The sequence below is a fragment of the Abramis brama genome (genome assembly GCF_963993115.1).
Source record: "Abramis brama genome assembly, chromosome: 14".
NCBI classification, from domain to species: domain Eukaryota; kingdom Metazoa; phylum Chordata; class Actinopteri; order Cypriniformes; family Leuciscidae; genus Abramis; species Abramis brama.
The window spans coordinates 1,283,026-1,299,477 of record NC_139976.1 but is presented as its reverse complement, the minus strand read 5'-3'; the positions used below and the strand labels follow the sequence as shown (position 1 = coordinate 1,299,477).

The 16,452-nt window shown below is 41.8% G+C and overlaps 2 protein-coding genes across 2 annotated transcripts in view; both read right to left on the bottom strand.

The window, feature by feature from the left end:
• Positions 1-15,976, bottom strand: part of dnajb12b (DnaJ heat shock protein family (Hsp40) member B12b) — a 26,899-nt gene extending 10,923 nt beyond the window's left edge. The window contains exons 1-3 of the mRNA XM_084134647.1: positions 15,760-15,976; positions 11,251-11,383; positions 4,415-4,560 (exon numbers count right to left, since the gene is read on the bottom strand). Coding sequence (XP_083990773.1) covers positions 4,415-4,560; positions 11,251-11,383; positions 15,760-15,892 — 412 coding nt within the window. The 5' untranslated portion in view covers positions 15,893-15,976. The remainder of the gene's footprint in view (positions 1-4,414; positions 4,561-11,250; positions 11,384-15,759) is intronic.
• The window catches only part of ascc1 (activating signal cointegrator 1 complex subunit 1), a 163,320-nt gene that overhangs the window by 39,655 nt on the left and 107,213 nt on the right, over positions 1-16,452 (bottom strand). The window lies entirely within an intron of this gene.

The following is a 16,452-nucleotide window of genomic DNA, read 5'->3' as shown; positions in this document are numbered from 1 at the left end:
TCTATCTTGCACCCAGCGCAATTGACTTTGTACACCGACGCATGTATCATTCCTATTTTGCACCGACGCACAGTGAACTTTTCCCTCCACAGACGCACGCCGGTAAATTAAGGAATGAACTTGCCCTCCCGGGGGCGGCTCAGCGAAAAGAGGAGGCGTGTTCCGGCGCAAACGTTCCCTGGTGCTATTTTGCAGTTTCAGAAAACAATCCCGCCACTGACCAGGAGAAACCTCGTCTAAAGTCAGTGGCGCGTTATTCAGATGCTATTTTAAGGGCGGATGCTTGGCCATAATGTAGCGTGTGCACAACACACACACACTTTGCTTCTCTCATCTACACACAGAAGCAGCAGTTCACATTTTTAGAAAACCATACATTATTACAAGGAAAAATATTCCACATGAGGGAAATCATTGTGGTGTCCATGAAGATGTGAAAAATAGGCATGAATCTAGCTTACACATTTACCCAAATTATCATACGCCTGTTTAACCGAAGCTAATCTGGGTGTGTTTCTCCATCCCCAATGTCACTTCTAGGGCTGTAATCTCCCAGTCGATTAGTCGATTATTTGGTCGATACGTTCTGGCTCGACCAAAATTCTGATTGGTCGATTTTTTGCCGCGTTCATTTCATCAGGTGGAAAGCACTAATTGCTAATGGGGGTGTTTTCAGAGCACCCCTGTTTCACAGGTAACAGTCTGTCTTCAGAACACCCCCCTTGTTTTCACTTCTTTTGGATTAGCCCGACCCACCGGAGAAGAGAGACAGATTGAAGAAAGTAGGCTACTAGAAGGTTTGCTGAATATTATTTAATTGTGAGAGCGTTTAATTCATAATCAGTCAGTCCTCTTCTACCATGTCAACAAAGACATCGGCAGTGTGGCAGCATTTTTGTAAAAGTTAATAGTCTATTCGTGTCTCAGCCGCGAAGCTGAGCTGCACAGAGCGGCTGAAATGACAGTGTCTGTCAGTTATTATAATACATATGACAAAAACAATTGTCTAAATTATGTTGCATATTCCTCAAAAGTTCTTGTGATGATATCACTAGCTGACAACATAGTACTATTTTCGTAAATCATAGGCTCTGATATTGCGCAGGTGATGCAACGCTGTCAGAGCCGACAGACTCGTGTGTCAGACTCATTTCAGTGCAAAATAATAAGGTCAAAAACGATTTAATATACTGCAAATAGCCTACTAGTTTTTTATGTTTATTTATAATTCATTTAGGCGGACAACAAGGCTACCAAGTACTGCGCACAGTGCGCAGCTAATTAATTTAACGCTTTTTTTCCTAACGTAATTTTTAGTCGAAAATTTCAGGACTTCAGTCGACCAAGATTTTCTTTGGTTGATTACAGCCCTAGTCACTTCTCTGTGTTTTACGGCCCTGACGAGAACGTCGGTCTCCTCGGCTGTGAACCGCTCCTGGCAAATCCGCCGTTATAATAGCAATCCGCCATGGAACAAGCGCGCCTGCTCTTAAAGGGGACATATCATGCCAAATGCACTTTTTTAGCCCTTAAATGCATTTTGTTGTATATTTGGAGTGTTAAGAAGTACAGAAAATATGAAATTATTCTCTTCAGGTGCTTCGTTGATATCTTTAGATTCTGTTTTGGTCATATTTTTCAACCTGTTCCGATTTTTCTGTTATCTATGACGTTTTTTGAACTATTACGTCACAGTATTTGCAGCGGAACTGCCAAATAAGGACATTGACTTCCGGCCCAACACTTCCAGCAATCCGCCATTTTTATTTCTCGCTGCAATTTTGTAGTCCAAGCTAAAGGATGCAGAAGTTACGAGAGGGTAAGTTAAAATGTTCGGTTGTTGGATGTAGTAACCCACACGCTTCATTACACCGTCTAATGTAGATGAACTGCCGCGCGTGACAGGGCGCATGTTTAACTGAAAGAACGAGCAGAGAGAGAGACCTGGTCGCGCGCGCGCACTCCCTCTCTTCAGAGCCAGGCGAAAGTGTAAACAAGACTTCACCGTCTCCAAACTAGACGCTCTCTCTCCCTCGCACATATTAATCAAAATAAATCGACACGGTGGTAAAAGGTCGGAGACCAAAGTTTCATGTGTAAATACAGTAACACACCATTGCGATACATCCATATGAAGACGTTGTTCTACAGGTTCGTCGTCTTCATTTTCATCTCGCTCCTGCTCCAATTGTATTTAAAGAGACCGCACCAAAACGAGTTGCTCTCAGACGCACATCAGAAAAAGGGTAGAAAAGGGGCCTGTGGAGCTATAATAATGAGGAATTCAGACCCAAGCATTGCAGTTCCGCTTTATATAGACTACAAATGTATGATTTATATGTAAAAAGGAACAATTTAAAAGCATGATATGTCTCCTTTAAAGGGAATGTGAGATGACGCTCTGATTGGTTTATTTCACGTTACGCCCAAACCACACCTATGAGTAATGAAGCGACTTCAGACCAACACATTTTAGATTTGCGAGACCAAGATCCGCCCACAAAGTTACTTGCGTTTCAGATCGTTAAAATAGGGCCCCTAGTGTGTAAGAACGAGCCTATGAGTGAATCTGGAAATAAAGCAAAATATGAGAAATAGTTAAAGTCCGCGTGAACCGGAAGTTGCAAACGACTTTTCTCCAGTGCTGTGACGCATTTCCCAGTGAAAGGGAATATTGAACAGAGGGCAGGGTTTACTCTAGCGCTCCTCCTCTCCATCTCTCGCTCATTACAGACTAACGGTTTGAGGGGAGTGGTTAAGCGTTTCCCAACCCAAGCCGTCAAACCTACATCATCAGAGAAGGGACTAGTGTTGTCAAAAGACCCGGTACTTCGGTACCAAGTCGGTACTAAAAAAAATTTAAACGTCACGGTACCAAGTTTTCTTAAGTACCGGTGGTACCGAGGACCCGTTCAAACCCGGTTCCTTGATGCGCATGCATGCACTGAGCGCGTGCAGTTGCGCGTCCTCTTTAAAGCGCTGAGACATGGCGACCGGCGGTGCTGCTGACGTGGTGGCTGTAAATCCACTTGTTGATAAGAAAGGAGGAAAGAGACACTTATGGAAATATTTTGGATTAGGCTAATGTCACGTTGCCATAAGTGGCCGTTCACATGGCGCGTTTTTTGCAGATTCGTTATTCCAAATCTCTCATATTAGGAGCGACGCGGCGCGCTCGTTTTTCCCGTTTATATACTGTCTATGGTTTTTCCAGGAGCGCCTATGTTCATGTTTGCATAGCAACGACAGACGCCACGGGAGAGAAAGCGCTTGTGGAAAGGAGAAACTTGTCGATCTCCGAATGCAACGTTACGTTACTGTAGCCTACATGAGGAGAGTAAGATGGAAAGCTTGTAAAGATTAGTTCCATATAAATTCACGGATAATTAGTTGTTTTGTCGTTAGTGAAAATCAATATTGACCTTGTATTTGAAAAATGATCCTCATATAAAAACAATAGGCCTACTAAAATTCAGAGTAAGTTCGTTCGCATTCGGAGATCGACTATTTTTGAAACGGTGCGAAATGCGCTCTCCATGATGACGAGGAAGTATCAGCAAAGAATTTATCGATTTCTAGCACTTTGGTACCGAAATTGGTACCGAGAACCGTGGATTTTCACTGGTATCGGTACCGAATACTGAAATTTTGGTACCGTGACAACACTAGAAGGGACGCCAAGTAACTTTTCAGACTTTGATTAAAGATTACAACGGCAAACAATTCTTTTCTGTGTTTTAACTTGCACGGATTAATTGTTCACCACAAGACTAGTAATATGCGCTAACAAAGTAAATAGGGTCAATTTTGATTTCAGTTGGACTTTAAGTCAAGTCATCTTCATTTATATAGCGCTTTTAACAATGTAGATTGTTTCAAAGCAGCTTTACAGAGATAAACGTATAATTTAAGGTAACAGAGATTGTTTTGGCTTTTTGGCTTTTCTAAAGTTAGTTTTGATTGATTCGCTTCCTTCGCAACGATCATTTGTTATTAAATTAGGGGCCGCTAAGACGACACCGTTCTCTCTACACAGACTTTAAACGCAAACCTGTGAGAAACGCTGATGGCGCTCACATGCGCATTAAGAGTTGCTTCTATAGTTACGTGCGTTTGGATATATGTGTGCAGGTTTGGAATTCCCTACAGACCAAGCCTAAACAAAGTACTGGTGTTTCCTTATAAAAATATTAATACGGTTTTGGGAAACAGTCGTGACTCGCTAGTTGATTTCTTCACTATAGTAGTGGAGCGAGTGAGAGTGACGGCGGTGTACGGGAAACACCCCAGAATATGAGGAGAATAATCAACATTCCAGCTGGGAAACCTGCTCCAGTAGAGCCCAAACACAACATCAAGACTGTTAGGGTAATAACAGCACATGCTAATCTCACTGTTGCCAAAGCAAGCGTACCTTTAAACGCCTCCGTCGCTCCCGGCGCGTGATTCTTATCCGGGTGAAACTTCAACGCCAGTTTCCTGTAGGCTTTCTTCAGCTCGTCCTCAGAGGCGTCTTTCTGCACACCGAGAGTCTCGTAGTAGCTCTTACACTGCTTTATTCTGAAGAACACACACACACAACACACTACTGATGAACACACACTTCTGAAGAACACACACACAACACACTACTGATGAACACACACTTCTGGAGAACACACACTTCTGAAGAACACACACTTCTGAAGAACACACACACACACACACAACACACTACTGAAGGACACACACTTTCTGCACGCCGAGAGTCTCGTAGTAGCTCTTACACTGCTTTATTCTGAAGAACACACACACACAACACACTACTGATGAACACACACTTCTGAAGAACACACACACACACAACACACTACTGAAGGACACACACTTTCTGCACGCCGAGAGTCTCGTAGTAGCTCTTACACTGCTTTATTCTGAAGAACACACACACACAACACACTACTGATGAACACACACTTCTGGAGAACACACACACAACACACTACTGATGAACACACACTTCTGGAGAACACACACTTCTGAAGAACACACACTTCTGAAGAACACACACTTCTGAAGAACACACACACACACACAGAACACACTACTGAAGGACACACACTTTCTGCACGCCGAGAGTCTCGTAGTAGCTCTTACACTGCTTTATTCTGAAGAACACACACACACAACACACTACTGATGAACACACACTTCTGAAGAACACACACACACACAACACACTACTGAAGGACACACACTTTCTGCACGCCGAGAGTCTCGTAGTAGCTCTTACACTGCTTTATTCTGAAGAACACACACACACACACACACACACACACACACACAACACACTACTGATGAACACACACTTCTGGAGAACACACACTTCTGAAGAACACACACACACAACACACTACTGAAGAACACACACTTCTGGAGAACACACACTTCTGAAGAACACACACACACACAACACACTACTGATGAACACTCACTTCTGGAGAACACACACTTCTGAAGAACAAACACACACACACAACACACTACTGATGAACACACACTACTGATGAACACACACTTCTGAAGAACACACACACACACTACTGATGAACACACACTTCTGAAGAACACACACACACACACACACACACACACACACACACACTACTGATGAACACACACTACTGAAGAACACACACACACAACACACTACTGATGAACACACACTTCTGATGAACACACACTACTGATGAACACACACTACTGATGAACACACACTTTCTGCACGCCGAGAGTCTCGTAGTAGCTCTTACACTGCTTTATTCTGAAGAGCACACACACAACACACTACTGATGAACACACACTTCTGAAGAACACACACACACAACACACTACTGATGAACACACACTTCTGAAGAACACACACACACAACACACTACTGACGAACACACACTACTGACGAACACACGCTTCTGAAGAGCACACACACAACACACTACTGATGAACACACACTTCTGAAGAACACACACACACAACACACTACTGATGAACACACTACTGACGAACACACACTTCTGAAGAACACACACACACAAAACACTACTGATGAACACACACTACTGACGAACACACACTTCTGAAGAACACACACTACTGACGAACACACACTACTGACGAACACACACTACTGACGAACACACACTACTGACGAACACACACTACTGACGAACACACACTTCTGAAGAACACACACTTCTGAAGAACACACACACACACAACACACTACTGAAGAACACACACTACTGATGAACACACACTTCTGAAGAACACACACACACAACACACTACTGATGAACACACACTACTGACGAACACACGCTTCTGAAGAGCACACACACAACACACTACTGATGAACACACACTTCTGAAGAACACACACACACAACACACTACTGATGAACACACTACTGACGAACACACACTTCTGAAGAACACACACACACAAAACACTACTGATGAACACACACTACTGACGAACACACACTTCTGAAGAACACACACTACTGACGAACACACACTACTGATGAACACACACTACTGATGAACACACACTACTGATGAACACACACTACTGATGAACACACACTTCTGAAGAACACACACACACACACACACACAACACACTACTGATGAACACACACTTCTGAAGAACACACACACACACACAACACACTACTGATGAACACACACACACACTACTGAAGAACACACTACTGATGAACACACTACTGAAGAACACACTACTGAAGAACACACTACTGAAGAGCACACACTACTGATGAACACACACTACTGAAGAACACACTACTGAAGAGCACACTACTGAAGAGCACACACTACTGATGAACACACACTACTGATGAACACACACTACTGATGAACACACTACTGAAGAACACACTACTGAAGAACACACTACTGAAGAGCACACTACTGAAGAGCACACACTACTGATGAACACACACTACTGAAGAACACACACTACTGAAGAGCACACACTACTGAAGAGCACACACTACTGATGAACACACACTACTGATGAGCACACTACTGAAGAGCACACTACTGAAGAGCACACACTACTGATGAACACACACTACTGATGAACACACACTACTGATGAGCACACTACTGAAGAGCACACTACTGAAGAACACACTACTGAAGAACACACTACTGAAGAGCACACACTACTGATGAACACACACTACTGAAGAACACACTACTGAAGAGCACACACTACTGATGAACACACTACTGATGAGCACACTACTGAAGAGCACACTACTGAAGAACACACTACTGAAGAACACACTACTGAAGAGCACACACTACTGATGAACACACACTACTGAAGAACACACTACTGAAGAGCACACACTACTGATGAACACACTACTGAAGAGCACACTACTGAAGAACACACTACTGATGAGCACACTACTGATGAACACACACTACTGATGAGCACACTACTGAAGAGCACACTACTGAAGAACACACTACTGAAGAACACACTACTGAAGAGCACACACTACTGATGAACACACACTACTGAAGAACACACTACTGAAGAGCACACACTACTGATGAACACACTACTGATGAGCACACTACTGAAGAGCACACTACTGAAGAACACACTACTGATGAGCACACTACTGAAGAGCACACACTACTGATGAACACACTACTGATGAGCACACTACTGAAGAGCACACTACTGAAGAACACACTACTGATGAGCACACTACTGAAGAGCACACACTACTGATGAACACACTACTGATGAGCACACTACTGAAGAGCACACTACTGAAGAACACACTACTGAAGAACACACTACTGAAGAACACACTACTGAAGAGCACACACTACTGAAGAGCACACTACTGAAGAACACACTACTGAAGAGCACACACTACTGATGAACACACACTACTGATGAGCACACTACTGAAGAGCACACTACTGAAGAACACACTACTGAAGAGCACACTACTGAAGAGCACACTACTGAAGAACACACTACTGAAGAGCACACTACTGAAGAACACACTAGAACACACTAGAAGAGCACTACTGAAGAGCACTGAAGAGCACACTACTGATGAACACACTACTGATGAACACACTACTGATGAACACACTACTGATGAACACACACTACTGAAGAACACACTACTGAAGAGCACACTACTGAAGAACACACTACTGAAGAGCACACTACTGAAGAACACACTACTGAAGAGCACACTACTGATGAACACACTACTGATGAGCACACTACTGATGAACACACACTACTGAAGAACACACTACTGAAGAGCACACACTACTGAAGAACACACTACTGAAGAGCACACTACTGAAGAACACACTACTGAAGAGCACACTACTGAAGAACACACTACTGAAGAACACACTACTGAAGAGCACACTACTGATGAACACACTACTGATGAGCACACTACTGATGAACACACACTACTGAAGAACACACTACTGAAGAGCACACTACTGAAGAACACACTACTGAAGAACACACTACTGAAGAGCACACTACTGAAGAACACACTACTGAAGAACACACTACTGAAGAGCACACTACTGATGAACACACTACTGATGAACACACTACTGATGAACACACACTACTGAAGAACACACTACTGAAGAGCACACTACTGAAGAACACACTACTGAAGAACACACTACTGAAGAACACACTACTGAAGAGCACACTACTGATGAACACACTACTGATGAGCACACTACTGATGAACACACACTACTGAAGAACACACTACTGAAGAGCACACACTACTGAAGAACACACTACTGATGAACACACTACTGAAGAGCACACACTACTGAAGAGCACACACTACTGAAGAGCACACACTACTGAAGAACACACTACTGATGAACACACTACTGATGAACACACTACTGATGAGCACACTACTGAAGAGCACACACTACTGAAGAGCACACTACTGAAGAGCACACACTACTGAAGAACACACTACTGATGAACACACTACTGATGAACACACTACTGATGAGCACACTACTGAAGAGCACACACTACTGATGAACACACTACTGATGAACACACTACTGAAGAGCACACACTACTGAAGAGCACACACTACTGAAGAGCACACTACTGATGAACACACTACTGATGAACACACTACTGATGAACACACTACTGATGAGCACACTACTGAAGAGCACACTACTGAAGAGCACACTACTGAAGAACACACTACTGAAGAGCACACTACTGAAGAGCACACACTACTGATGAACACACACTACTGAAGAACACACTACTGAAGAGCACACACTACTGATGAACACACTACTGATGAACACACTACTGATGAACACACTACTGATGAGCACACTACTGAAGAACACACTACTGAAGAACACACTACTGAAGAACACACTACTGAAGAGCACACACTACTGAAGAACACACTACTGATGAACACACTACTGATGAACACACTACTGATGAACACACTACTGATGAACACACTACTGATGAACACACTACTGAAGAACACACTACTGAAGAACACACTACTGAAGAACACACACTACTGATGAACACACTACTGATGAACACACTACTGATGAGCACACTACTGAAGAACACACTACTGAAGAGCACACACTACTGAAGAACACACTACTGATGAACACACTACTGATGAACACACTACTGATGAACACACTACTGATGAGCACACTACTGAAGAACACACTACTGAAGAACACACTACTGATGAACACACTACTGAAGAGCACACACTACTGAAGAACACACTACTGATGAACACACTACTGATGAACACACTACTGATGAACACACTACTGATGAGCACACTACTGAAGAGCACACACTACTGATGAACACACTACTGATGAACACACTACTGAAGAGCACACACTACTGAAGAGCACACACTACTGAAGAACACACTACTGAAGAACACACTACTGATGAACACACTACTGATGAACACACTACTGATGAACACACTACTGATGAGCACACTACTGAAGAGCACACTACTGAAGAACACACTACTGAAGAACACACTACTGATGAACACACACTACTGATGAACACACACTACTGATGAACACACTACTGAAGAACACACTACTGAAGAACACACTACTGAAGAACACACTACTGAAGAACACACACTACTGATGAACACACACTTCTGAAGAACACACACACACACACAACACACTTCTGAAGAACACACACTTCTGAAGAACACACACTTCTGAAGAACACACACTTCTGAAGAACACACACTTCTGAAGAACACACACTTCTGAAGAACACACACACACACACAACACACTTCTGAAGAACACACACTTCTGGAGAACACACACTTCTGGAGAACACAACACAACACTTGTTGCATTGGCAACATATATTTAAAGCTAAATATAAAATATAAATATAAAAGTCAAATAAAAATGTAATATAATACTAGATATATTTGTATAATATAATACTAATAATATTTTATTAGCTAAATATAAAATATAAATATAATATAGTAAAATAAAAATGTAATATAACAATAGTAAATATATTTGTATAATATAAAACTTGTAATGGGTGATAATATTTGTACTAAAAATTACAAAAGTTACTTTACAAAATGTATATGTATTTTAAATATAACAATAAAAGGTTATTCAAAATATTAATAAATACTGTGACTGTATAAATAATAGTTAAATAACTCTGACTTGGATCTTATGAATAATGTACTAAAATTATAACAATTAAAACTAAAATTAAAATAAATAAAGCTAAATATACATATAAAAAACCCTAAAAACTATTAAAACATAAATCACATTTACTGACACTTACTAGCAGAATTATTAAATCTTAAACTAAAATTTGAAATATGATAAAATACCAATAAAAATTCTTTTCAAAAACATTAATAAATACTATAAAAAATACTAAAACACTGGTTTGGATCGTGTCTGTTGAGGTCTGTATATTTAGAGACACTGGCAAGTTGTAAAGGATCATGGGAAAAACTAAACCTGCTTTTGGCATCATGACATACGCAAGACACTGGAGATGTAGAACATGATTGGTGTGAGGTGTGTGTGTGTGAGGTGTGTGTGTGTGAGGTGTGTGTTCACCTTCTGACGGCCTCGGCCTGATCAGGTGTGTACGGTTTACTGGAGTCGGCAGGTGCAGCGCCGTTACTGGTGACCCCTGACCTCCGCTGACGGGCTCCAGCGCCACCGCTCTGATCCAGAGACTCCAGCAGCTCTGCAGAACAACACACACACACACACACACACACACACACACACACACACACACTCGTCAGATCAACACACACCAACACACACTCATCAGTACAACACACACCAACACACACTCATCAGTACAACACACACCAACACACACTCATCAGTACAACACACACACACACACTCGTCAGATCAACACACACTCGTCAGATCAATACACACTCATCAGAACACTCATCAGATCAACACACACTCGTCAGATCAACACACACTCGTCAGATCAACACACACTCTTCAGTACAACACACACCAACACACACTCATCAGTACAACACACACTCATCAGATCAACACACACTCATCAGATCAACACACACTCGTCAGATCAACACACACTCGTCAGATCAACACACACTCGTCAGATCAACACACACCAACACACACTCATCAGATCAACACACACTCATCAGATCAACACACACTCATCAGATCAACACACACTCGTCAGATCAACACACACTCGTCAGATCAACACACACTCGTCAGATCAACACACACTCGTCAAATCAACACACACTCGTCAAATCAACACACACTCATCAGAACACTCATCAGATCAACACACTCGTCAGATCAACACACTCGTCAGATCAACACACTCGTCAGATCAACACACACTCGTCAAATCAACACACACTCGTCAGATCAACACACACTCGTCAGATCAACACACTCGTCAGATCAACACACACTCGTCAGATCAACACACACCAACACACACTCATCAGATCAACACACACTCATCAGATCAACACACACTCATCAGATCAACACACACTCATCAGATCAACACACACTCATCAGATCAACACACACTCGTCAGATCAACACACACTCATCAGATCAACACACACTCGTCAGATCAACACACACTCGTCAGATCAACACACACCAACACACACTCATCAGATCAACACACACTCATCAGATCAACACACACTCATCAGATCAACACACACTCATCAGATCAACACACACTCGTCAGATCAACACACACTCGTCAGATCAACACACTCGTCAGATCAACACACACTCGTCAGATCAACACACACCAACACACACTCATCAGATCAACACACACTCATCAGATCAACACACACTCATCAGATCAACACACACTCGTCAGATCAACACACACTCGTCAGATCAACACACACTCGTCAGATCAACACACACTCGTCAGATCAACACACACTCGTCAAATCAACACACACTCGTCAAATCAACACACACTCATCAGAACACTCATCAGATCAACACACACTCGTCAGATCAACACACTCGTCAGATCAACACACTCGTCAGATCAACACACTCGTCAGATCAACACACTCGTCAGATCAACACACACTCGTCAAATCAACACACACTCGTTAACAACACACACTCGTTAACAACACACACTCGTCAGATCAACACACACTCGTCAGATCAACACACACTCGTCAGATCAACACACACTCGTCAGATCAACACACACTCGTCAGATCAACACACACTCATCAGTACAACACACACTCACTCGTCAGATCAACACACACTCATCAGTACAACACACACTCATCAGGACAACACACACTCATCAGTACAACACACACTCATCAGTACAACACACACTCATCAGTACAACACACACTCATCAGATCAACACACACTCGTCAGATCAACACACACTCATCAGATCAACACACACTCGTCAGATCAACACACACTCATCAGTACAACACACACTCATCAGTACAACACACACTCATCAGTACAACACACACTCAACACACACTCATCAGATCAACACACACTCATCAGATCAACACACACTCGTCAGATCAACACACACTCATCAGTACAACACACACTCAACACACACTCGTCAGATCAACACACACTCATCAGTACAACACACACTCGTCAGATCAACACACACTCGTCAGATCAACACACACTCGTCAGATTAACACACACTCGTCAGTACAACACACACTCGTCAGATCAACACACTCGTCAGATCAACACACACTCATCAGTACAACACACACTCATCAGTACAACACACATTCAACACACACTCATCAGTAAAACACACACTCATCAGTACAACACACACTCGTCAGATCAACACACACTCGTCAGATCAACACACACTCGTCAGATCAACACACTCGTCAGATCAACACACACTCATCAGTACAACACACACTCGTCAGATCAACACACTCGTCAGATCAACACACACTCATCAGTACAACACACACTCAACACACACTCATCAGATCAACACACACTCGTCAGTACAACACACACTCGTCAGATCAACACACACTCGTCAGATCAACACACACTCGTCAGATCAACACACACTCGTCAGATCAACACACACTCGTCAGTACAACACACACTCATCAGATCAACACACACTCGTCAGATCAACACACACTCATCAGATCAACACACACTCATCAGATCAACACACACTCGTCAGATCAACACACACTCATCAGATCAACACACACTCGTCAGATCAACACACACTCGTCAGATCAACACACACTCGTCAGTACAACACACTCATCAGATCAACACACACTCGTCAGATCAACACACACTCGTCAGATCAACACACACTCGTCAGATCAACACACACTCGTCAGATCAACACACACTCGTCAGATCAACACACACTCGTCAGATCAACACACACTCATCAGTACAACACACACTCATCAGATCAACACACACTCATCAGATCAACACACACTCATCAGTACAACACACACTCGTCAGATCAACACACACTCGTCAGATCAACACACACTCGTCAGATCAACACACACTCGTCAGATCAACACACACTCGTCAGATCAACACACAAAACAAAAACATTCCTATGATCTTTTGTGTTCAACAGAAGAAAGAAACTCATACAGAATTAAACTTTTCGGGGTGAACTATCCCTTTAAAAAAACAGTAAAAAATAATTACTTAAAAGATGAAAAAAAAACTAAATAATTTAATAATAAAACAAATATTAAAATAAAACATTAATAATAAATAACTATTTGTATTAAATTATTTAAAAAAAATAATTAAAAAAAGTAATAAATAAATAATACACCTACAGTGCATCACAGTAATATAGTGAGTAGGAAAAAACATTATAGAAACTAAATACACTATTTTACGTGTGTTTATATAATATTAATTTTCACAGTATAAACTTTGTATTTATACATGAAGATATCTAGCTTTTAAATGTTAGGATGGGGGTTTGTCTCTGGCATCTGAAAGACTGAAACCCCTTAAAACCCCGTTCCCTACGCAGACGACACCCGTGAGCGCCTGTTCGTCAAACACTAGTGAGTTCCCTTTACAGTGAGCAACTGGACATTATAGCATTAGCGGAAGCGGATGAGGATGAGATTCTACCTTAACAACATCAGCGCGATACAAATCTGGAATTATATTTCTGCTTAAAGAAAATTATAAGAAAAATATGATGTTTTATTACAAAATTAAATTAAAAAAAGCAATGCATGTTTATGAAAATGACACAATGCAACAACAAAAAATCCTGAAAATAGCTATTTATGCACAAATATTAGCATTATTTATTTCTATATAAAAAGTATTTCTATATAAATCATTTGTGTTTTGATATTAGGGTGAAGTTTTGAATGCAAAAATGTTCTGCCCTAATATGCTGAGTAATCAGCTCAGTGGGGTTTGAGATTTTTTTTAATAAAACTATCATGTTTTATGAACAAAAAACCCTGCATTATTTTTTATGAAAATGGCACAATGCATAAAAAAAGAAAAAATGTATGCACAAACATGAGCACTATTTAATTATAATAATATTATCAATTATTTATTTTTTTAAAAGTATTTCTATATAAATTATTAGTTTTGATTTTAGGGTGAAGTTTTGAATGCAAAAGTGTTCTGCACTAATATGCGGTCTAATCAAACTCACTTGGGTTTGAGACACAGCCAGATTAACATGACATCTGAATCTGACCTGTATATGCAAGAGTTGCATCATCATCATCATCATCATCATCTTAACGGTACAGTAGCGCGCGCGCGCGCGCACACACACACACACACAACCATCACATCCCTGTGTTTAAGACAGAACTGCATATTTGAGCGGCACTTTCAGACTGAACGACATATAGAAACACATTACGCGCGGATGCAACGCGTTTTACCCGAGTCCCCCGTGAACGCGCGATTAAACGAGCAACACACACGAGCCAGTAACACGGTTCCCGTGAGTGCGGTGTGTGCTGTAGTGCGATCAGGGCCTGGATTAGCCCGGGTTCAGACGCTCACCCTGTGCGCGGCGCGTCGCGTAAAGACGCTGCGCTTTCTCCAGGAACCGGCGCGCTCTCTCGGGCTGCGCGCGCTCCAACGCTCCCAACGCGATCTCAACGCACCGCTCCGCTTCATCCCTGTTCACCTCCATCACTGCAAACACCAGCTGATCTGATCGACACACGGCACCATTGAGCTGCAAATGCTGTCAGCTGATGATAACGGTCTCCTGCGAGACGCCAGTGTGTGTGTGTTTGTGTGTGAGGCCTCCTGTAGGGGGCGCGTGTTGGCCCAAAAAGCGCAATTCTTTGTTCAAACGCATTCAAATCTCACGAGGTTGGTTGTTTTGTTGGGGATATTTGTGCATTAAAAAGTATAATTATTTTAATGTTTTAATTCAAAAGAATCTTAAATGGAGATCAATTCCAGTAATCTCTTCAAAATGTGATTTTACAAAGATATTAAACAGTAATCACACACGGCTGCGACTGGTTCACACACATCAACGCTGAGAAAAGTAACAGGGTACAAGTAACTGGATTTCTGTTGTTGTTGCAATGCACACACTATTAATATTTATTATGCCATATAAAAATATTGCAGAAATATTAGCGGCATGCTATTCCGAATTCAGCACGTGACAAACGTTAATAGATAAAGAATTGAAAGTACACAATTAAATACGAGAATTACTACTACTATTATTATTAT